Source organism: Theropithecus gelada, chromosome 10, assembly GCF_003255815.1.
Source record: "Theropithecus gelada isolate Dixy chromosome 10, Tgel_1.0, whole genome shotgun sequence".
In the NCBI taxonomy this organism is placed as follows: domain Eukaryota; kingdom Metazoa; phylum Chordata; class Mammalia; order Primates; family Cercopithecidae; genus Theropithecus; species Theropithecus gelada.
The window spans coordinates 57,438,871-57,462,121 of NC_037678.1; the positions used below are offsets into that span (position 1 = coordinate 57,438,871).

The following is a 23,251-nucleotide window of genomic DNA, read 5'->3' on the forward strand; positions in this document are numbered from 1 at the left end:
TCTTTTTTGGTTCCATGTGAATTTTAGAATTGTTTTTTCTAAATCTGTGAAGAATGATGGTAGTATTTTGATGGAGATTACCTTGAATTTGTAGATTGCTTTTGTCAGTATGGTCATTTTCACAATATTAATTGTACTCATCCATGAGCATGGGATGTGTTTTGCATTTGTTTGTGTTGTCTATGATTTTTTTAAGCAGTGCTTTGTAGTTTTCCTTGTAGAGGCCTTTCAACTCCTTTGTCAGGTGTACTCCTAAGTATTTTATTTTATTTTATTTTTGCAGCTATTGTAAAAGGGGTTGAGTTCTTAAATTGATTCTCTGCTTGGTCACTGTTGGTGTATAGAAGAGCTACTAGTTTGAATACATTAATCTTGTATCTGGAAACTTCGCTGAATTCCTTTATCAGTTCTAGGGGCTTTCTGGAGGAGTCCTTAGGGTTTTCAAGGTAAAAAGTCATATCATCAGCAAACAGGAACAGTTTGACTCCCTCTTTACCAGTTTGGATGCCTTTTATCTCTTTCTCTTGTCGGATTGCTCTGGCTAAGACTTCCAGTACTGCGTTAAAGAGGAGTGGTAAGAGTGGGCATCTTTGTCTTGTTCCCATTTTCAGGGTGAATGCCTTCAACTTTTCCCCATTCAGTATTATGTTGGCTGTGGGTTTGTCATAGACAGCTTTTATTACATTAAGGTATGACCCTTGTATGCCGATTTTACTGAGAGTTTTGATCATAAAGGGATGCTGGATTTTGTCGAATGCTTTTTCTGCATCTGTTGAGATGATCATGTGATTTTTGTTTTTGATTCCGCTTATGTGGTGAATCACATTTATTGACTTGCTTATGTTAAACCATCCCTGCATCGCTGGTATGAAACTCACTTGATCATGGTGGATTATCTTTTTGATATGTTATTGGATTCAGTTAGCTAGTATTTTGTTAAGGGTTTTAGCATCTATGTTCATCAAAGATATCGGTCTGTAGTTTTCTTTTTTGGTTGTGTTCTTTCCTGGTTTTGGTATTAGGCTGATGCTGGCTTCATAGAATGAATTAGGGTGGGTTCTTTCTTTCTCTATCTTGTGGAATAGTGTCAAAAGGATTGGTACCAGTTCTTCTTTGAATGTCTGGTAGAATTCTGCTGTGAATCTGTCTGGTCCTGAACTTTTTTTGTTGGTAATTTTTAAATTACCCTATCAATCTGGCTGCTTGTTATTGGTCTGTTCAGGGTATCTAATTCTTTCTGATTTAAGCTAGGAGGGTTGTATTTTTTCCAGGAATTTATCCATCTCTTCTAGGTTTTCCAGTTTATGTGCTTAAAGGTGTTTATAATAACCTTGAATGATCTTCTGTATTTCAGTGGTGTCAGTTGTAATATCTCCTGTTTCATTTCTCAGTGAAGTTATTTGGATTTTCTCTCTTCTTTTCTTTCTTAATCTTGCTAATGATCTATCAATCTTACTTATCTTTTCAAAGAACCAGCATTTTGTTTCATTTATCTTTGTTACTGTTTTTTGTTTGTTTGTTTGTGTCAATTTCATTTAGTTCTGCTCTGATCTTGGTTATTTCCTTTCTTCTGCTGGGTTTAGGTTTGACTTGTTCTTGACCTTAGATTGTCTATTTGTGCTCTTTCAGACTTTTTGATGTAGGCATTTAGGGCTATGGACTTTCCTCTTAGCACTGTCTTTGCTGTATCCCAGAGGTTTTGATCGGTTCTATCGTTATTGTCATTCAGTTCGAATAATTTTTTAACTTGCATTTTAATTTTGTTTTTGACCCACCCCCCACCCCCCCATTTTTTAAATTTGGATGCCTTTCATTTCTTTTCCTTGCTTGCTTTCTATGGCTAAAACTCCAAGTACAATGTGAATAGAAATGGCAATAGCTGCATCCCTGTCTGTCTTGTTTCTGATCTTAAGGAAAAACTTTTAGCTTTTTAGCATTGAGTTTAATATTGGTTGTGGGTTTTTTTTTTTTTTTTTTTTAGATAAATACCCTGTGTCATATTTTAAAAGGTTATTGTACTCTGTCTTTTTTTTCTTTTTTTAGGTTAAAAGAGATATCAGAAGCAATTGAGGGACTAGGAAGTGAGTCCTCTAGGGATAAGGAGGCATTGCACCGGATATTTTTTTAAAATGATTTTTTAGCAGTGTCATCTGTCTCATTAACAGTCGTTTTTTTCTTAGAAGTCTCTGCTTTAATATTTAAAATGACATGATTTCTTGTTTTTTGTTTTTGTTTTTGTTTTGTTTTTTTGTTTTTTGTTTTTTGTTTTTTGTTTTTTTTGACAGAGTCTCGCTCTGTCGCCCAGGCTGGAGTGCAGTGGCGCAATCTCGGCTCACTGCAAGCTCCGCCTCCCAGATTCATACCATTCTCCTGCCCCAGCCTCCTCAGTAGCTGGGATTACAGGCGCCCGCCACCACGCCCGGCTAATTTTTTTGTATTTTTTAGTACAGACAGGGTTTCACCGTGTTAGCCAGGATGGTCTCGATCTCCTGACCCTTGATCCGCCCGCCTCGGCCTCCCAAAGTGCTGGGATTACGGGCGTGAGACACCGCGCCCGGCCGATTTCTTGTTTTCTTATAAATGCATGCTGCTAATAAACCCATCATATATTTTCACTATGTCATCTATAGGCACTTTTTCTGCAGGTTCAGCAATGTCATTTTTATTGTTTTGAGACTGCATTCTAAGAGTGACCCGTCACATGCAGTCGGGACAGTATTTCCTACTTGTGACTTCATGTTAACCCTCAAAAATTTTAGGATTTTGGAATATTTTGGATCTGAATTTTTTGGATTAGGGATTCTCAACCTGTACTCACAAATATTGCCATAATCAGCCTTTCTCAATCAAATCAATACCATTTACTGGAGCTATAAAAAGAAAAAAAAAGAAAAAAAAAGAAAAATCTTTCATCCTGCAGTGAAAGATTTCTGTAAGGAAAACTACAAAACACTCATGAATGAAACTGTAGATGACCCAATGAAATGGAAAAACATCCTATGCTCAAGGACTGGAAGAATTAATATTGTCAAAATGCCAATACTGCCCAAAGCAATCTCCGGATCCATTGCAACGTCTATCAAATGTCATTCCTCACAGAATCAGAAAAAAAAAAAAAAAAAATCCTAAAATGTATATGGAACCAAAAAAGAGCCTAAATTGTCAAAGCACTCCTAAGCAAAAATAACAAAACTGGAGACATCACCTTACCAGACCTCAAATTATACTACAAGGGTATAGTAACCAAAATATCATGGTTCTGGTATACAAAGAGACACATAGATCAGTAGAACAGAATAGAGAATCCAGAAATAAAGTCATATATCTACAGCCAACTGATCTTTGACAAAGTCAATTAAAATGGACACGTGGGGAAGGACATCCTTTTCATTAAATGGTGCTAGGAAAACTAAATTGCCATATGTGGAATAATGAAATTGGACCCCTGTCTCTATCCATATACAAACGTCAACTCAAGATGGATTACAGACTTAAATGTAAGACCTGAAACTATAAAAATCCTAGAAGAAAACTTAAGTAAAATCTCGGCATTGGTCTAGGCTAAGAGTTCGTACCTCATAAGCACAAGAAACAAGACCAAAAATAGACAAATGGGACTTAATTAAACTAAAAATCTTCTTTACAGCAAAAGAAACAATCAACAAGTAAACAGACAACCTGAAGGGCGGGAGAAAATATTTGTAAACTCTACCTCCAACAGAGGACTGATATCAGAATTTATAGTGTATGCAAAAAACTCACCAACAACAAAAATCAAATATTTCCTTAAAAACTGGGCAATGGACATGAATATACATTTTTCAAAAGAAGACATACAGATGGCCAACAAGCATCTGAAATAATGCTCAACATCACTAATCATCAGAAAAATGCAAATTAAAACCACAAGAAGATATCATCTTACACTAGTCAGAATGGCTATTATTAAAAAGTAACAAAATAACAAGATGTTGTGAGGATGCAAAGAAAAAAGAATGCTTATACATTGTTGGAGGGAATGTACATTAGTATAAGCTCAATGGAAAACAATTTGGTGATTTCTCGAAGAACTAAAAATAGCACTACCATTTGATTCAGCAGTCTCAATACTAGGTATTTACCCAAAGTGAAATAAATTATTATATCAAATAGATACCTGCACTTACGTGATTATTGCAGCAGTGTTCACAATAGCAAAGAGATGTAATTAACCTAAGTGTCCATCAGCAGAGGACTGGATAAAGAAAATGGTTTTTTATATATATATATATATATATATGGAATATATGTATATGGAATATATATATGGAATACATATGGAATACCTATATGGAATGTATATATGGAATATACATATTGAATAGGTATATGGAATATACATATTGAATATCTATATATGGAATATGTATATGAATATATATGGAATGTATTTATGGAATATATATGGAGAATATATATGGAATATAGATATGGAATACAGATATGGAATATAGATATATGGAATATGTATGGATTATATAGATATGGAATATGTAGATGAATATATATATGGAATATATATGGAATATATATATGGAATACTGTTTAGCCCTAAGTAAGAATGAAGTCATTTCTTTTACAGCAACATAGATGGAACTGGAGGCCATTATCTTAAGTAAACCACTCAGAAACAGAAAGTCAAGTACTACATATTCTCACTTACAAGTGAGAGCTAAGTAATATGGACACAGAGTGTGAACTAATAGACACTGGAGACTCAGAATCATGGAAGGATGGGAGGAAGGAAAGGAGTGAGAAATTACTGAGTTCTTTGTACATTATTTGGAAGGTGGTTACACTAAAAGCCCATACTTCACCACTGTGCAATGTATCAATGCCACAAAACTGTACTTGTACCCCTTAAATTTATACAAATTTAAAAGGAATTCAACCCAAGGCTTACAACAATTCAAGGAGTGTTTTATTAAGAATAACAAGTGAAGCTCAGCGAAAAGAGACAGTTTTGTGATGTGTAACTTGTTCTTTTCCCATATTTTTGTCCAGCTGTGTGGTATCCTGGAAAGTCAGTAGTCTTGCACTGCAATAGTTGTGAAAACCAGCAGCCTAGCAGTCACTGAAGGAGAGAAGGATTTCCTCTTTCTGCCTTCAAAATCTTCATCCCTAGGAAATTATCACAAATTTACCCATGTGCCAACTCTTTTAAAAAGCTTTTTTTCTTAAAACATACATTTATCTCATGTAACTCAGAGTGTGGTCTGTGTGGCCAATGCTATCCCAGAGGCAATTATTTTATGTGTATAAATGTAATTGGTACAAGTACAGTTTTGTTAATGGATATATTATATAGTAGTGAAGTCTGGTGTTTTAGTGAAACCATCACTTGAATAATGTACATTGTACTTATTAAGTAATTCTTCATCCCTCTGTCATCCACCCTCTCACCCTTCCAAGTCATCAGTATCTATTATAGCACACTCTATGTCCATGTGTAGACATTATTTAGTTACCACTTATAAGTGAGAACACGCAGTTTTTGACTTTCTGTTTCTGAGTTCTTTCACTGAAAATAATGGCCTCCAGTTCTATCCATGTTGCTGTAAAGGACATGATTTCATTCTGGGGAAGTTTTTTGACCTCATAGCTACTTCAGACGCAAGACTAACTAGAGCTAAAAAGAGCATGACCAAAAAACAAAAACTGAAAACGTAGGAAATGAGGTGTCCAGTGTGTCTTGAAACTCTTTGTGTTACTTTTGGGAATTTAAACGGCTATACCCATGTGTAGCATTGTATGTTTTCCCCAGTGCTGTGGACATGCTCAGGAAAGGCCTAAGAATGCCCTAATAGTTACCTCTGGCTGAATTCTATGCTCTGTGTGAGTAGGAAGTGAAGTCCAAAGTAGAGTTGTAAACTGCTTGCTGCAACAATGAATATATGCCTCATCATATACACACACAACCCCTTGGAAAAGTCCAGGTGAATTACATAATTTAAGATCACTGCTGTCCACTCATTACCTGACTAGTAAGCTAACAAAACAAAGACTTTAGTGGCTGCACATGACACGTAATGTAGACTTCACAAAATTAGTCCAAGAAGGTTACCAAGTGAGTAATCAGCAATGAAAACCTCACAAACAAATGGTGAAGAGATAATCTGTTTCCAAAGCTGCAAATTATATTAGGTAAAAAGTCCAGTTTTATTTAAAAATTATGAGACATGCAAAGAAACAGGAAATATTGCCCATATACAGAAAAGAGGGAAAACAATAAATAGAAATATTCCTTTAAGGCTGGGCGCAGTGGCTCACACCTGTAATCCCAGCACTTTGGGAGGCCGAGGCGGGTGGATCACGAGGTCAGGAGATGAGACCATCCTGGCTAACATGGTGAACCCTGTGTCTACTAAAAATACAAACAATTATCCGGGCATGGTGGCAGGTGCCTGTAGTCCCAGTTAGTCAGGCGGCTGAGGCAAGAGAATGGCTTGAACCCGGGAGGCAGAGCTTGCAGTGAGCCAAGATCGCGCCACTGCACTCCAGCCTGGGCGACAGTGCAAGATTCTGTCTCCAAAAAAAAAAAAAAATGTTCCTCTAGGAGCCCCAGACAATGGCCTAGTGGACAAAGACATCAGCTAGTATACTCAATAAACTAAAGGAAATCATGGACAAAAAGACTAAAGAAATGTATGAAAATCATATCTCACAATACTGAAATAATTCAAGATAAGTGATGAAGTTGTAAAGTACAATCGCTGAGATAGAAATTCACCAGAGGGGCTCACCAGCAGGTAGGAATGGACAGAAGAAAAACCCGACGTAAGTATAGATCAGTTGAGATTATACACTCTGAGGAACAGTAAAAAAAAAGAAAAAAAGAAAAAAATGAACAGAGTTTCAAAGACTTATGGAGCATAATCTAGTGTAAAAACGTATGCATAATGGGGATTTCAGAAGAAAGAGAGAATGGCACAGGACATTTGAAGATATAATGGCTAAAAACATTTTGATTTTGCTTAACACTATTAATCTCCACATCTAAGAAGCTCAATGAATGCCAAGTAAGAAAAAATCTAAGAGATCCACACCTAGACAATTTATAATCAAAATATCAATGACAAAGATGACTAATCAATAAGCTTAGCAGATTACTTCTCATGAAAACCATTCAAGCCAGAAGATAGTGAGAGAATATGCCAAAAGTGGTGAAAGAAATATTTGTCCAGCAAGAATTCTATATCGTGGCAAATCTATCTTTAAAGTCAGGGAAAAATTAAGATACTCCCAGATATATAAATACTTCAAGTTCATCACCATTAGACTTGCCATACATAAAATACTCATTGACCTGATGGTATATAAAGAAAACCCTTAAGAATACATACCACCCCAAAATATTATTAGAGCTAATAAATGAATTCAGGAAGGTGGAAGGTGGAAGACATAATGTCAATGTATTAAGCATATGAAATTGCATGTGCATTATGAAAAAACCCATTTACAATAGCCTCAGAAGAATGAAACACATAGTAGTTCACTTAAGCAAAAAAATGGCAACACCTGTACACTGAAAAACAACAAATCATTGTTCAAAAACATTTAAAAAAAAAGACAGAGAGAGCCATTCCTTGTTTGTGAATCGAAGACTTGATATTACTAGGCTGGCTGTTTTCCATATTTGATCTATAAATTCAATAGAATTCTTATAAAATTCCAGATGACTTTTTGCAGAAATTGACATGTTAATCCTAAAATTCATGTGTAAATACAAGACACCCAGAATAGCTATTGACTAATAATTAAATTAGATCATTAAAATAATTTTTAAATGCTTACAATTATTTTAATATAATCTCTTGAGATCAACAACACATTGCTAGCCAGGAGCAGTGGCTCATGCCTGTAATCCCAGCATTTTGGGAGGCTGAGGCAGGTGGATCACTTGAGGTCAGGAGTTCGAGAGCAGCCTGCCCAACATGGTGAAACCCCGTCTCTACTAAAAATACAAAAATTAGCCAGGCATGGTGGTGCATGACTGTAATCTCAGCTACTCGGGAGACTGAGGCAGGAGAATTGCTCGAACCCAGGAGGCGGAGGTTGCAGTGAGCCGAGATCGTGCCATTGCACTCCAGCCAGAATGACAGAGCAAGATTCTGTCTCAAAAAAAAAAAAAAAAAAGAAATGATGTGCAATTTCATTAGTCCTCAGGAAAAATACAAATCAAAACCACAACATGATACCACTTCACACCTTTTGCAATAACTATAATCTTAAAAAACACGCAATAGCAAGTATTGATGAGGATGTGGAGAAACAGCAACATTCAGACATTGCTGGTGGGACTATAAAATGGTAGAGTCATTGTAGAAAACAGTGTGTCAGTTTCTTCAAGAGTTAAACAGTGTTGCCATGTGACCCCAAAATTCCACTTCCATGATAATACCAAAGAGAACTGAAAATGTATTCACACAAAAATTTGCACATGAATGTCCATAGCAGCATTATCAATAATTAGTAACAACAAGAGCATCTTGGAAGAAAGGAACCTTGATCTGTACCTTGCATGGAATGCAAATATTAATCAATTGGAACCATAAACCTTAACATAGATGCTAAACCTATGCAGCTTCTAGGGAAAGATATCACAAACAGAACATTTTTGCAGGTTTGGAAAGGGCAAAAGTTCTTAGACACAGTAATATCCAATTTAAAAGGGAAAATAGATATATTTGATTCTGTCACACTTTAAAACTTCTACTCCTCTGAATACACCATCGGTAAGAAAATGAAAAAGAAAAAAAAAAAACAAACCCAAACCACGCACTGGGAAAAAATTTCACTCCTAGGTATTTACCACAGATAATTAAAAATACATGTTATTGTGTCTTGTACAGGGATTTATGTGATATCTTAATTCACTATCGCTCAGTTGGGAACACCAAATGTTCATGTACCAGCAGATAAATGGAAGAACAAATATGGAGACTCAAACAATGTAATATTATTCAACAATACAAAGAATGAACTGCTGATACATACAAAAACAATGAATCTCAAACATTGAATAACAGTCAGACACAAAAGGTAATGTTATCATATGATTTCATTATGTAAGGATTAAAAACAAGCAAGTTATTAGTTTCTATGTCAGTATAAGATTTGCGCCTGAAGGGCTTCGAGTGAATTTGAAAGGGGCATAAGGCAAGATGAATGTTCTATATGCTCATCTAGGTGTTGGGCAACCATGTGTATGTGTTTGTCAATCTCATTCAAACAGATATATAAGATCTGTGCATTTCTTTATATGAGTTTTACCTCTATTTCAAAGAACATATAAGAAAAGATTGTTTTGTTATTATTATTTCCAAATTTGTTGTCATTCTGGCACTTTTCCCTGAGCACTTTGGCTGTGATCATCTCACTGAACACATCTAAGCATCTTTATGCGATGGTTATTATATCCCCTCATTAAGAGGCAGGAGGTCAGTATCAGAGATCCTGTGACCCAAGACTATGCAAGTGGTGGGAACCAAAGTTCATGCTAATTGTACCACAGCACACAGCATTTATGACTCTGGCTCTTTTGCTTGTTTACATGTCAGTTTATTTTTCCCTCCCCCATGCAATCAGCAACATGTGAGGGAAACTGTTTAATGTATTTCTGTCCATACATAGAGGAGAGAATCTGTTCAGCAGACTGTAGCAGGTATTTCTAGCTTCCCTGATGCTAAGGCCCCTAAGCCCATTATAACCTCTCCTTTCTAACTGCTGGGCTGGGAAAATAAACCAGGTGACTGAGCACAAGGTCTCTATTCTCTTGGAAAGGTAGCGGTGAAGAGAGACAGAGTTCTCATGCCACTATGACAAAGTCTCTAATCACACACCTACAGGCGACATGAAGACATTAAGACCTGATGGAGACTCTTTCTTTCTCTCTCTCTTTCTCTCTCTTTTTCTCTTTCTTTCTTTCTTTCTTTCTTTCTTTCTTTCTTTCTTTCTTTCTTTTTCTTTCTTTCTTTCTTTCTTTCTTTCTTTCCTTCTCTTTTTCTTTCTTTCTCTCTCTTTCTCTTTCTTTTTCTTTCTCTTTCTTTCTTTCTTCTCTCTCCTTTCTTTCCTTTCTTTCTCTTTCTTTTCTTCTTTCTCCTTCCTTCCTTCCTCCCTTTCTGCCTTCCTTCCTTCCTCCCTCCCTCCCTTCCTCCCTCTCTTTCTCTCTCTCTTTCTCTCTTTCTTTCATTCGTTCTTTCTTTCATTCTGTCTTTCTTTCTTCTTTCTCTTTCTTCCATCAGGAAACAGTACTTTTATTGTACATATGAGACAAACAAAACAACAACAAATGCTTTGCCAGAGTCATACAGCCAAAGAAGTAGAACTAAAAGGAAAATTTATGGTAAGCAATTGCTAATTCTCTACAATTTCTTCTTCACCAAGCTATTGCAGCACAGGGGCCATTCAGCTGTGTATGCGTGTGCTGCATGTGTGTGAGAAGTGGAGATGGGTACCTGTGGGCCCACAGCACACCCATATACATATTTCTTGGCTGATCTATACTAATCCTTAACAATGACATACTTGGTAGATTTTATGACTTAATACACACATAACTGGATGCCTGGCTGTGGTGATGGACAATCATAGCTACACCTACTCTTTTGGCTCTTTTGATGAAGCTGACCCTCTGACTTTCAACCTGTTGGCTAGCTTAGGGAATGATTCACTTGTCCTGGAAGACGTCATGGCTCTTTATAAACTTATGGCTCCTTGGTTGTTGGTATGTGGGGCCCAGGCTAACCCAACTCTGGGCCTATATGATCCATGATTTTGAGGGTGGGCAACAGTGCCAATATCTGCTCCAAGTAGGCCTGTGTCGTTCTGAAGCATTCATATCCATCTGACCTATTCTGGCCCTACCAAATTTACTGCAGCAATGGGCCTCATTAGACACCATCTTTAAGATCTTACTGACCTCCTTTCTTTCTTTTTGCTTCCTTTCTTCTTTCCTTCCTTCCTTCCTTTTCTTCCTTCCTTCCTTCCCTCTTTCCTTTCTTTTCCTTCCTTCCTTCTTTCCTCTCTCTTTCTTTCTTTCTCTTTCTTTCTTTCTTTTCTCTCTCTCCTTTCTTTCTTTTCTTTTCTCTCTCTCCTTTCCTTCCTTTCTTTCTTTTCTTTCTTTCTTTCTTTCTTTCTTTCTTTCTTTCTTTCTTTCTTTCTTTCTTTCTTTCTTTCTTTCGTCTACAATATTGAGTCAGTAAGTACTATGAAGATTGCTGTGTCAAACTTTTCCATGTTGCAGATGTGGGACTTAAGCTTGCAGGAAAGAACAGATTTAGGTAAAGATATACAGGTTATTGTGGCAGACTTGGAACTAGAATCCAAATCTCTTATTCTTAGTCTTGTGATTTTCTCACTCCCCTATGTTGGCCTCTTCTCCTGGAGGTTTGGCTTTCTCTGGAAACTTTTTTAAAATAGAGGGGGAAAAGACAGTATAGGCAGCAGAATTTCCATTATGAAGACACCACCTGCCTCAATATTTCTTTGACTGGTGCTCTGGTCTTTCCATCCACAGGTGACATTTTAACCCACTTGCTGTTACTGAAGTTGTGCAGATTTAACATATCACCTTTGGTGTAATTGCATCTCAATGGATGCTGTAGGGGTAAGACATTCTTAAGCTAAGTGAAGGGATGTGCTACTGTGGAATTGATCACCAGCAGATCAGAGACTTTCCCAGGGCCTGTTGCAATACATTTCCTCTTGTCTTTCTTGGATATTTTTAGTTCCTGGGGTCTGATTAGTACCAGGGTCATGAGAGCCTTTAGTGTTGGCCTCAGGTGGTAGACATGTGACTGGCAGACTAACAGCACCCTATTTTTAGTGTTGGTTTCTATCAATACATCTAGAAATGTGGCTTTGATTACTATTCTCCCTAGTGCTTCAAAAATATCCCTTTATTTTCTTTCAAAACCATTTATATTAGAAATGCCCTCAACCCCTTGAGCAACTAGGAATCCAGAGAAAACAGGAGTCAAAAGCAGATGAAGCAGAAAATGATCTCTTTATTGGAAGTTTGAAGGGGCTTCAGGTTGAGAAAGCCTAATTCAAGGAAGCACGGGCAGGTGGTGTCATCCATGGACCAAGAATCTGAAACTACATGGGAGTGTGCATCCCAGAAACATCACAGAATTCACTGAGGTCAAGTGATACCTAGAGAGAAAGAAGAGAATCAATGATGTGAGTACAGTAAAAAGTGAAGGGTGGGGATGGTAGCTGGGCCCCCTGTCCCCTTCAGCTCCAATTGTACCAGCCCTCTATTACTAGGATACCAGGCCACTAGTTGCCAGCCGGGGCCACTGTTTCTGCTGCTTGCCCTCTCTTCAAGTACAGTGTTACTTATTGCAAAGAGGCAGGGAAGCACCATTACCCCTCTCAGGGCTTCAATTTTCTTCTCCTGATGTTGCAAACATCTAATTGGCCCATGAGATCCCTCACCATCTCTTGTGTCTCCCTTTCCATCTCCTCTTTCACAACATGAACAGGGATCTTTCTACTTATCTCTTTCCTGTATTCTGAGAGGGAGGACTGCTAGTCTTTGGGCTTGTCGTCTCTGAAGGAGCATAGATGAACCCTAACAGGGATGCAAGAACATTCATTGGTGCGCAGAAAGAAAATATTAACTGCTATAATCCTTTATACTCTATAGGAAATAAATTGAGGTTTACTAACCTAAAGTATAAGAACTGACAAGAGTATACCATAAACTTATAAATACGCATATGTAGTCAGTACAGGTTCAAAAAACCTTTAGGAGGTAGGCATACACACAAAAAAATTATTGAAGAATATTCAATTAAGGATAGGAATTCTAGGACCTCATGATAGGCCAAACATCCTTCTGTGCCACTACCAGACCCTCTCCTCACCAGGGAATTGTGAGGCTCATCTTCCTAACGCTTGTTATACAGCACTTCTATTGGTGTGAACAATGGTTATCAATCCTACAAAAGTCCTGGAGAGTCCCCAACAATTCTAAACATTGGGAGAGGTATCTCCTCTATTTGCTAAAAAAAAAAAAAATTACCTTGATATTGATCCATCCTTTCACATGGTTACTGAATGGTAGGTTTATGTAGATAATGGATTTCTGTCGTAGTTATGACGTTGTACCAAATGATGATTACCGTCACCTTCATGCTCTAAAATTACAAGATCCAGTGCCCCATGAGATCCATGTTGGTGCCTGACTTTTTGTTCATGACTGAGTAGGTCTTGTTCTCTATTTGTAGATTGGCGAGACTCTCCGTTTGCATTTTCACCATGCCGTGACTGTTGCTTAGGATTTGGTGCCTGGATTTGAGATTTGCCTGCTATTAGGTTTTCAGTTTGGCTATAAATACTGCTTTGGGATACATCTTTCTGAACACCTTTTTCTCCATAGTGGAGTCGTCTTTCTTCTGTACTTGAAGATTGGTATGATATTTTATTTGCCTTTTGGCTATGCTCTTGTTCTTGACTGGGAATAGTTATCTGTTTTTGAGACTTGCCATGTGCTTTCTCTTCGGTTTGGCTATAGCTACTGCTTTGGGATACATCTTTCTGGACACCATTTTCTCCATAGTGGAGTCGTCTTTCTTCTGTACTTGAAGATTGGTATGATATTTTATTTGCCTTTTGGCTATGCTCTTGCTCTTGACTGGGAATTGTTGTCTGTTTTTGAGACTTGCCACGTGGTTTCTCTTCAGTTTGCCTACAAATACTGCTTTGGGATACATCTTTCTGGACACCATTTTCTCCATAGTGGAGTCGTCTTTCTTCTGTACTTGAAGGTTGGTATATTTTATGTGCCTTCCGGCCATGCTCTTGATCTTGATTGAGATTTTTTGTCTGGTGTTGATTCTTGTTATATACTAGGAGCTCATCTTGGGTAGTAAAAATGTCTTTGTATCCATGTTGGAGTTTGTGTTGATGTGCAGGACGGAGTGAAGTTTGTAGTTTACTTGAATGTTCCTCTCTCACATCAACCACATTTTGGTAATGCCCTTTATTTCGATGAGAATTTTGAGTCTCACGTTGTTGTTTGTTAGCTACTAGCTCTTCAGTTTGGAGAACATAATTGGTTTGGGATCCACCTTGTGTTCTACCTTTTTGTGCACCAGAGGCTGAAGCTTGTTCTTTACTTAGTCCACGAACCCGTAGCCTTTCTTCTGTGTTTGAATATTGACTGGATATTCCCTTTCCAGATGGGCTATTCCCCTGATCTTGAGAAGGATCTTGTGTCCCATGATGAGCTTGGCCTCCTTTATGATGTATAACTATCACATGAAAATGACCTTTTGATTTAGCACTGTCTCTGCCTTCTAGTTTATAATTGAGCAGTTCTTGACTTCCACGTAGGTGTTGTTCTGATTTTGTCGTTTTATGTTGGGCATCTGAATAATATTGCTGACTTTTTCGGGTCCGGTCATGATCATTGTCATCTACATGATATGTGTGTTGAATAGAAAAACTGCCTTTGGATTCAGTATGTTGTTTGTCTTTTTGTCCAGAATAGTGCTGGCCCTTTTGTCTTTGTGGAAATTGGGAAGATCCACTTGGTAACTGGCCTTTTGATCCACCTGGTAATTGATAATAGAAGTGTATGCTTTCATTATCTCCAAAGCTCCCTTGCAACTCTTACCTCCCACCTTTTCCCAACAAATTATTGATGTTTCTAGAAAAGCTGAAGCTTTGGGTGGAGAAAATCAATTCTCTTCAACAAGAAGAATCTGTGCCCAAACAGGTTACTGTTTGCACTCCAAATAATCTAAGAGGCTATTCTGTCTGAGCAGCTTTCCCCAAGGCTTACCCTCTCCACTCACCTTTTTGTCCCATCACAGCTGCTTGCCTCTCCAAGATGAGGAGCAGGGAAAGTGCGAAGATGATGTTGGGCTTCATCTTGCTTGGAAAGCCTTGTCTGAGAGCTGAGTGGACCTTGTCATTTATATCTTCCTTGAGTGAAGGTGCCATGGGTGGAGCTTAAATTACAAAAGGCACTGCCTTTTCTTAGTTTATCAGTAAATGCCAACTTCCTCACCCCTGCTGAGTGTGGGACAAAGTCAATGTCCCCAGCAACATAATGTCAAAGGCATTTTCCTTCTTCTGGAAGCCTCAGCAAATTTTTATCAGTCCTTGTTGATCATCATGCCAGATCACTTGCATTTTACGGAATTTTAGACGAAAGTAGGAAAGAGATTAGCTTCAGGCTACAAAAGTAATTGGTTTCTGAGAATGCCTTTATATTCTAAATGTGAGTTTGCCTTCATGATGTAATAAATTAAATATTCTATTTTAGATAGAACGCCATACTTCCTTTTGTTTTAAAAATGATCTTGAGACACGATCTATTTTACCTAAGAGTGAGCAATCATAGAAGTCCAATGACATAGAAGATAAGGAAACATTATGGAATCCAAAGAAAGAAATTTTAAACAAGTAAATGGGGCACGCCAATGTCAAATATGTCTGTCAAGTTCAACACAGTAAAGACTGACATGTATCCAAAGTTTTTCTTAGTTGTTGCTAGTAACTTTAATGAGAGATGAATACAATTATGTTGGGTTGTCAGTTGAAGGATTGAGACCAGCTGCAACCTTCTCAGGAAGTCTGAATTCATGGTGGAATGAGAGCTGAGGCTCTATCTGGAGGGGGAGGTAAGCTCCAGATATGTTTTCAAAGGATGAGAGAATTTTAACATGTTTTCCTGGTGATAGGAACAACTGTTGGAAAAAAAGTAAAAATGCTGGTTTCTAAATTGGGTTCTTTTCATGAAATCTACCTAAATAGCAGAATTTTTTTTTTTTTAGTTAAAAGAAGTTTCTACTTCAGTAATAAACAGCTAAATCCCCACACAGGCTGTGAGAAATATTTGCCACCATCAATGAATTGAATAATGTATTGTGAGTGGACATGAAGCTAAAATTCCCACCTTTGGTAGAAGCAAAGATTTTTTCCAATTGTGATGACATCCTGAAAAGTTTAAAGAAACTTTCTTTACTTTGAGTCATAGACTTTGTTATAAGCAGATCACAGGGGAAGAAAGAAGAAAGCATCCCAACAGTGTTCCTGTGTACATTCAAAACACCTTGGAGGGTACTTCTGGGGAAAGGATAGCTTGAAAACTTATTTTCAATTATTCTAGCTTAAAATTTTAACCTTCCTGTAGGCAATGCTTTACGGAAGGGGTAAAGGGAAAGGCCAACCACAGAAAAAAGCACTATGCTATCAAACATAAATCATGTGAGCTGCATGGTTTCTCTATGAACCACTCTGAGATCTTACCAAATTTATCTGTTTGCCTCAAGGGCAGTAAGTAGTTCCTTATTGCAGAAACTCCAACAGAGTAGGGTGTTATTGTCCTGAACTAAAATTGATTACTGTGTCTGCTAACCACTGTAATCTTCCTCACACTTCCCTTAAGAAAATACCAGAAACTGTTCTGTTCCAAGCTTACTGATACAAAATAGAGTCTGAAATATTAGCTTTACTTATGGATCAAGAACAAAACTTTCATCTCATCTAGTGTCCAAAAGATGCAGATAAAACAAAGGAGCGCAATATTTGCAAAAACAAAGCAGGAAAATGCAATCCAAGCATAATATGTGATTATTATATTCATATTAGAATTGAATTCAATGAAATGTGGAAAAAACAATTTTCAAATGATAAAGGAATGTATTGATAAAGTTGAAATCAGAAATCAGTGATTTGGAAAGCATAAAAATGGTATGGTTATGCATACATCTTAGATATGGAATCATGATGGGGAAAAGATTAAGTGATCAAATGATTTGCCCTGTTGGACAAATTTTTAAAAAAGCAAAAATATTAAAGTGCACTAAACTGGCACAAAAATCAGAAAGTTTTGTACTCATAGGAAAAGAAGAAAACAGGAGGATTTAAATGTATTTTGCTCAATTCTATGGGAAATCACTTTACAACTTAGAAAATATTCCAATATAGTTATTTTGGGGAAATGGGCAGAAAAACCTGGTAGAGTAGGACTCCCCAGAGATTATACCCTCCAAAACATGAAATTTAATAATTATCCACATGTGATAATACTTTCTCCAAAGCTAAACAGGCCAGATGAGATATTACAGAACCTGATTATAGCATAATAATTAAAAATACACATTGAAGAGGATATGAAAGACAATTTCGTTTCCTGCATCACCCCTAACCCAATCACAAGCAGCACAGTGCAGAGAGAGCTACTTTCTTTCGGGGGAAGGGAATGAAGTAAGGCTTGGACTTTTTCATAGAACCCAATACTAGTCACATAATAGTAAAATTCAGCACTGGGAGGACACCCATGGTGACTCTGGGTGAGTACCTGTGGCCTAAGCAGCAAGACCGGCCCCAGCAGCAGAGAGGAACACATAGTTCCTGTGAGATAGACTTGTATTCTTACCTGCACCACTGGCAGCCAACTACAGCAGCCTTGGATTATGAATAACCAACATAGATAGGCAGGTATCAGTGAGGAGGAGTTGGGAATGCAGTCCATCATTGTGCCAGCCTCTGCAGCCATGGGTTAGGGCCTGGTGCAGAACTGGCCATGGTGGTCCTGGGTTTATGACATCTCCTTGTGCTGCAGTGACTGAAACAGTCACAGACTTACAAACCCAGAACTGATGATCTGCCTAGAATTTCTGGACAGAGTTGAGGGACATTCTCAGACAAAGCCAACTTGGAGTAAGTAGCTACCTTAAATTCAATATCTGCATTCAAGTACCTACCTGCAATTCAGTAAGTACCTTCTTCTTCAATGTGCAGACATCAATGCACAATCACAAGGATCAAGAACAATTGGGGAAAACTGATAACACCAAATTAACAAAATAAGGTACCAAATGAACAAAATAAGATACCATTGATTGGCCCAAAGACATGGAGATGTATGACCTGCCTGAAAAAGAATTTAAAATGGCTGTTCTAATGGAGCTCAAAGAACTTTGATACAATACAGATAAATAATTAAATGAAATGATGAAAACAATAAGCGACCAGAAAGAGAGATGTAACAAAGGGCAAAAATGATAACAAAATATCTAATGTTAATATGGGAGATGAAGAATGCAATGAATAAAATGAAAACTGCAATAGAGTGCATTAACACCAGAAATGATCAAGCAAAAGGAATAATCTGTGAGCTTGAATACAGGTTACTTGACAATATATACTCAGAAAAGGAAAAAAGAAGAAAGAATAGAATGAAGGAAACTTATGAGATGTATGGAATAGCATTAAGTGAGCAAAGGGACAATTTACTGGTATTCAAGAGAAGTTACAGAAATATAAATGGAAAAGTAAAGAAAGCTTATTAAATAAGTAATAACAGAAAACTTTCCAAATCTGAAGAGTTCATATATATATATACACACACACACACATATATATGCATATTTTATATATATACCCATATATATACATATATGCATATTTTATATATATATATATATGTAGTCAAAGTTCAGGATGTCAACAGTCACCAATCACATTCAATTCAAAAAAGACTAGACATATAATAATCAAATTGTGAAAGATCAAAGACAAAGAAATGATCCTGAAGCAGCAAAAGAAAAGAAGCAAATAAAATACAAAACAGTTCCAATACACTTCACATCAGACCTTTTTTTTCTTTTTCAACTGTCATTTTACATTCGGGGGCAAGTGTGCAAGTTTGTTACGTGGGTATATTGCATGATGCTGAAGCTTAGGGTATGAATTTTCCTGTCATTCTGATACTGAGCCTAATACCCAACATTTAGTTTTTCAACCTTTGTCCCCTTTCCCTCCCTTCTTCTCTCCTCTAGTAGTCTTCAATGCCTATTATTTCCATCTTTATGTTCATGAGTATCTGACATTTAGCTCCCCTCTATAACTGAAAACATGTGGTATATAGTTTTCTCTTCCTGCATTAATCCACTTAGGATAATGGCCTCCCACTGCATCCATGTTGTTGCAAATATATGATTTTATTTATTTATTATGACTGTGTAGTATTCCATGGTGTATATACACCACATTTTCTTTATCCAGTCCAGCATTGATGGGCACCTAAGTTGATTCCATGTTTTTGCTAGTATGAATAGTGCTGCAATCAAATAATATTTCTCAAGGGGAACATTAAAGATTAGAGGAGAGTGGAATAATATTATCAAAGGAATAAAAAAAAAGAAAACCATCCAAGCATACTATACTCAACAAAGCTGTTCTTCAGAAATGACAGAGAAATGAAAACTTTCCCAGACGTGAAAAGGTGAGGAGGTATGTCACCATCAGACCTAATTTTATAAGAAATGCTAAAGGAGTTCTTTAAGGTGAAAGAAAAGGATGCTAATGAGTAATATAAAATAATCTAAAAGTATAGAACTCACTAATAAAAGTAATTACACAATCAAATTCAGAATACTGTGATACTATAATGGTGATGTATAAATCACTTCTATCTTTAGTATGAAGGTTAAAAGATAAAACTGTTGAAATTAATAGTAGCTACAATAAATTGTGAATGCATATGGCGTATAAAAGCTGTTAATTGTGACATGCGAATATCAAAATGTGGGGAGGGAAGTGGTGGTAAAGTATAGTTTTATGTTTTGTAATCAAACAAGTTATTATCATGTTAAAATCACTTGTGATAGCTACAGGATGTTTTTTAAAGGCCTCATGTTAGCCACAAAGACAATATTTTTAATAGATGCCCTAAAAATAAAAAATAAGTATCAAAATATACTACTAGAGAAACTAACTTAATCATAGTGGAAGGCAATAAGAGAGAGAGAGAAGGAAGGAAGGAAGGAAGGAAGGAAGGAAGGAAGGAAGGAAGGAAGGAAGGAAAAGAAAGAAAAAGAAAGAAAGAAAGAAAGAAAGAAAGAAAGAAAGAAAGAAAGAAAGAAAGAAAGAAAGAAAGAAAGAAAAGAAAGAAAGAAAGAAAGAAGAAAGAAAAGAAGGAAGGAAGGAAGGAAGGAAGGAAGGAAGGAAGGAAGGAAGGAAGGAAAGAAAGAAAGAAAGTGAATCACCAAAACAACTAGAAAACAAAAGTGGTAGTGGTAAGTCCTTACCTATGAATAATTATCTTGAAATTGTGGTNGAAGGAAGGAAGGAAGGAAGGAAGGAAGGAAGGAAGGAAGGAAGGAAAGAAAGAAAGAAAGTGAATCACCAAAACAACTAGAAAACAAAAGTGGTAGTGGTAAGTCCTTACCTATGAATAATTATCTTGAAATTGTGGTAGTAGTAAGTCCTTACCTATGAATAATTATCTTGAAGGTAAATAAATTCACTAATCAAATGCCTAGGTTGGATGAATGGGAAAAAAAATAAGACCCATCAATAGGCTTCCTAAAAGAGGCAACCATACTGGTAATTACACACATAGACTGAAAGATAATGGATGGAAAAAACATTCCACATAAGCAGAAACCAAAAGAGAGCAGGAGTAACAATACTTAGATCAAATAGACTTTAAGTCAAAATGTAAAAAGACATAAAGATCATTATATAATGCTGAAGAGGTCAATTCAGCAAGATAATACAGAAATTGTAAGTACATATGCACCCCAAATCCAAGCACCTAAAGATATAAAGCAAATATTCTGAAGAGAGATCAACTGCATGCAATAATAGTAGGTGTTTTAGGCCATTTTGCGTTACTATAAAAGAATACCTGAGACTAGATAATGTATACAGAAAAGAGGTTTGTTTGGCTCAAAGTTCTGCAGGCTAAGATACCTGATGCCAGCACCTGCTCAGTTTCTGGTGATGCCACACAAAATATTTAATCGTGATGGAAGGGAAGGGGAGCCAGTGTATCACATGGTGAGAGAGGGAGCAAGAAAGATGCCAGGGTCTTTTAAACAGCCAGTCCTCATGTGAACTAACAGAGTGAGAACTCCCTCATTACTGCAGGGATAGCACCAGGCCATTCATGAGGGATCTAGCCCCATAACCCAAACACCTCACATTGGGCTGCACTTCCAACACTGATGGTCACATTTTAACATGAGATTTGGAGGGGACAGATATCCAAACTATATCATTAGAGGATTTCAAGACAGTGTAATAGCAATGGACAGATCACCCAGACAGAAAATCTGCAAAGAAATATGAGATATAAGCTGCACTCTAGACTAGATAGACTTTAAGGGCATATACAGAAAAGTATATTAAACAACTGCAGAACATATGTTCTTCTCAACTGCACATGAAATATTCTTCAAAATAGATTATTATATGTTAGGCCACAAAACAAGTCTTAACATATTTATGAAGACTGAAACCATATCAAGTATCTTTTCTGACCACATTACTATCAAACTGGAAATTAATTAAAGAAGGAACTTTGGAAAATACACAAATACATGGAAATTAAACTACATGCTCCTGAACAACAAACTGGTCAAAGAAGAAATTAAAAAGGAAATGAAAATTTCTTTGAGACAAGCTAAAGTAGAAACACAATGTATCAAAGGCTATGAGATATAGTAAACATAGTTCTAAGACAGAAAGTTACAGAAATAAGTGCCTATACAAAAAAGAAAGAAGATCTCAAATAAACAACCTAATGTGGCGCCACAAGGAATAAGAAAAACAAAAGAGAAAACTAATCATAATAACACTAGAAGGAAAGAAATCATACGGATATAGTAGAAATAATAAAAATGGAGACTAGAAACACAATACAAAAGATCAATAAAACAAAGAGTTGGTTTTTGGAAACGACAAACAAAATCACCAAACTTTTAGCTAGACTAAGTAAAACAAAAAAAAAGAAGACTCGAAGACTTGGTTAAATAAAATCAGAGATGAAAAAGGAGACATTACAACTGATACCAGAGAAATACAAAGATTGTTAGAGAGTCATGAACAACTATATACCAACAATTAGATAACCTAGAAGAAGCGAATAAATCCCTAGACCCATATAAGCTATCAAGATTTAACTATGAAGAAATAGAAAATTTGGCAGTCAGCAAGATGGCTAACTAGAGACCCATGGTGCTCATCCCCACTAGAAGAAAGGGTCAAGGTAACAAACAGCTAAGATTTGGTTGGAGTGTCAAAGGCAGAGTACTGGAGTGCCTGGGGGAGTGGAGATGAACCTGTGGTGATTAGTTCAGGAGGGCAGTTCAGAGGCATCTGAATTCTGCAGTCCTGTCTCCCTCCACCCGGATCAGATCTGTCTGGAGTCAAGAGGGTCTTCCTGTTGCAGGGAAAATCTAAGGAGAAGGTCCCCACCAGTCACCTTGCGACTGCAAACATGTACTGTCCTTACAAGAGGAGAATCCCACAGTCCTTTAAAGTCCTGAGCCCAGTTTGGAGAGCTGCTGGGAATTCACACAGCTGTATTGCCCTGCATTAGGGGCACAAGGTGTGCGCTACCCACATCCCACTCACCCACTTGGGCCAAGCTGCAGCAGCACAGTCCCGTCTTGACAACAGAACCCCCTCTGGAGTGTAGCCTCCTCTGGAACTTCTGACAACCACACTTCTCCAGCATTTGGCTTCCCTCTTCATTACGCCAAGGTCACATAGTGGCTGAACTCCACAACCCCAGCTGTGCAGAGTTTGAGCCCAGGATTGGCTGTGACTCTGTTCTGGCACGGAAGGGAAACCAACTTATGCCACTGCATTTCAGCTGGGGAATAATCGTCCAGTCACACCGAGTAAATCTGTCCTTGAACTAGCCAAACTGCCACATATCCTCTACTAAGCAGGAGGGGTCCCTGAGCTCCAAGCAGCTGATATGGGCCTCACTCAATACCTGAGAAATAGCCCTGCAGCACCTTTGCCCTCCACAGATACATCCATGGCTTGCCCAATGAACCCTATCTTTTAAATAAGGGCCTGAGAAACAGTCCCACAAACTACCCTTAGTGGGTATGACCCCAGACTGCCCAAGTAGCAAAGAGCCCATGTCCCTGGTGGACATGCCCAGGCCAGCCAAGCAGCTATGGGCCTTTGTCTCATCACTGAGAAAGAACTCCACAGTCTGCCTTGGTGGGCACGCCCCAAGGCCTAACAAGAAGCCCCATGCTTGGACCCTTGGCCAACAGAACCACTTCTTGTGCCACCCCTCACAGAAAAGCCCAAAGACTAGCCAAGCAGCCATGCAGCTGTGTCAAAGGCCAAAGAAGCAGCCCCGTTCACTCCTCCAGCAGACATGCCACTAGGCTACCCAAGCAGCCTTGTGCCCATGTCTTGGGCCTGAGAAACAACCCAG

At 37.6% G+C, this 23,251-nt stretch overlaps 1 protein-coding gene across 2 annotated transcripts; it reads right to left on the bottom strand.

Moving 5' to 3' along the window:
• Positions 1 to 12,027: 12,027 nt before the first annotated feature.
• Positions 12,028 to 15,012, bottom strand: SEMG1 (semenogelin 1). 2 transcript variants are annotated; one of them, XM_025398396.1, is made up of 4 exons: positions 14,847 to 15,012; positions 13,834 to 14,603; positions 13,070 to 13,656; positions 12,028 to 12,195 (listed from the first exon to the last, which is right to left on the bottom strand). In XM_025398396.1, exons 1-3 carry the CDS (start codon positions 14,992 to 14,994, stop codon positions 13,114 to 13,116), a joined length of 1,461 nt encoding a protein of 486 aa, XP_025254181.1. In that variant the 5' UTR covers positions 14,995 to 15,012; the 3' UTR covers positions 12,028 to 12,195; positions 13,070 to 13,113. The 2 variants fall into 2 exon arrangements, with proteins under 2 accessions (XP_025254181.1, XP_025254180.1); XM_025398395.1 differs by having other exon boundaries at positions 13,070 to 14,603.
• Between the last annotated feature and the right edge of the window lie 8,239 nt (positions 15,013 to 23,251).

Coding starts and splice junctions, on each gene's coding strand:
- SEMG1 (XM_025398395.1), bottom strand. CDS start 14,994: ATGGCACCTTCACTCAAGGAAGATATAAATGACAAGGTCCACTCAGCT. Junction 14,604..14,846: donor AGCTGTGATGGGACAAAAAG/GTGAGTGGAGAG, acceptor ATCAATTACCAG/GTGGATCAAAAGGCCAGTTA.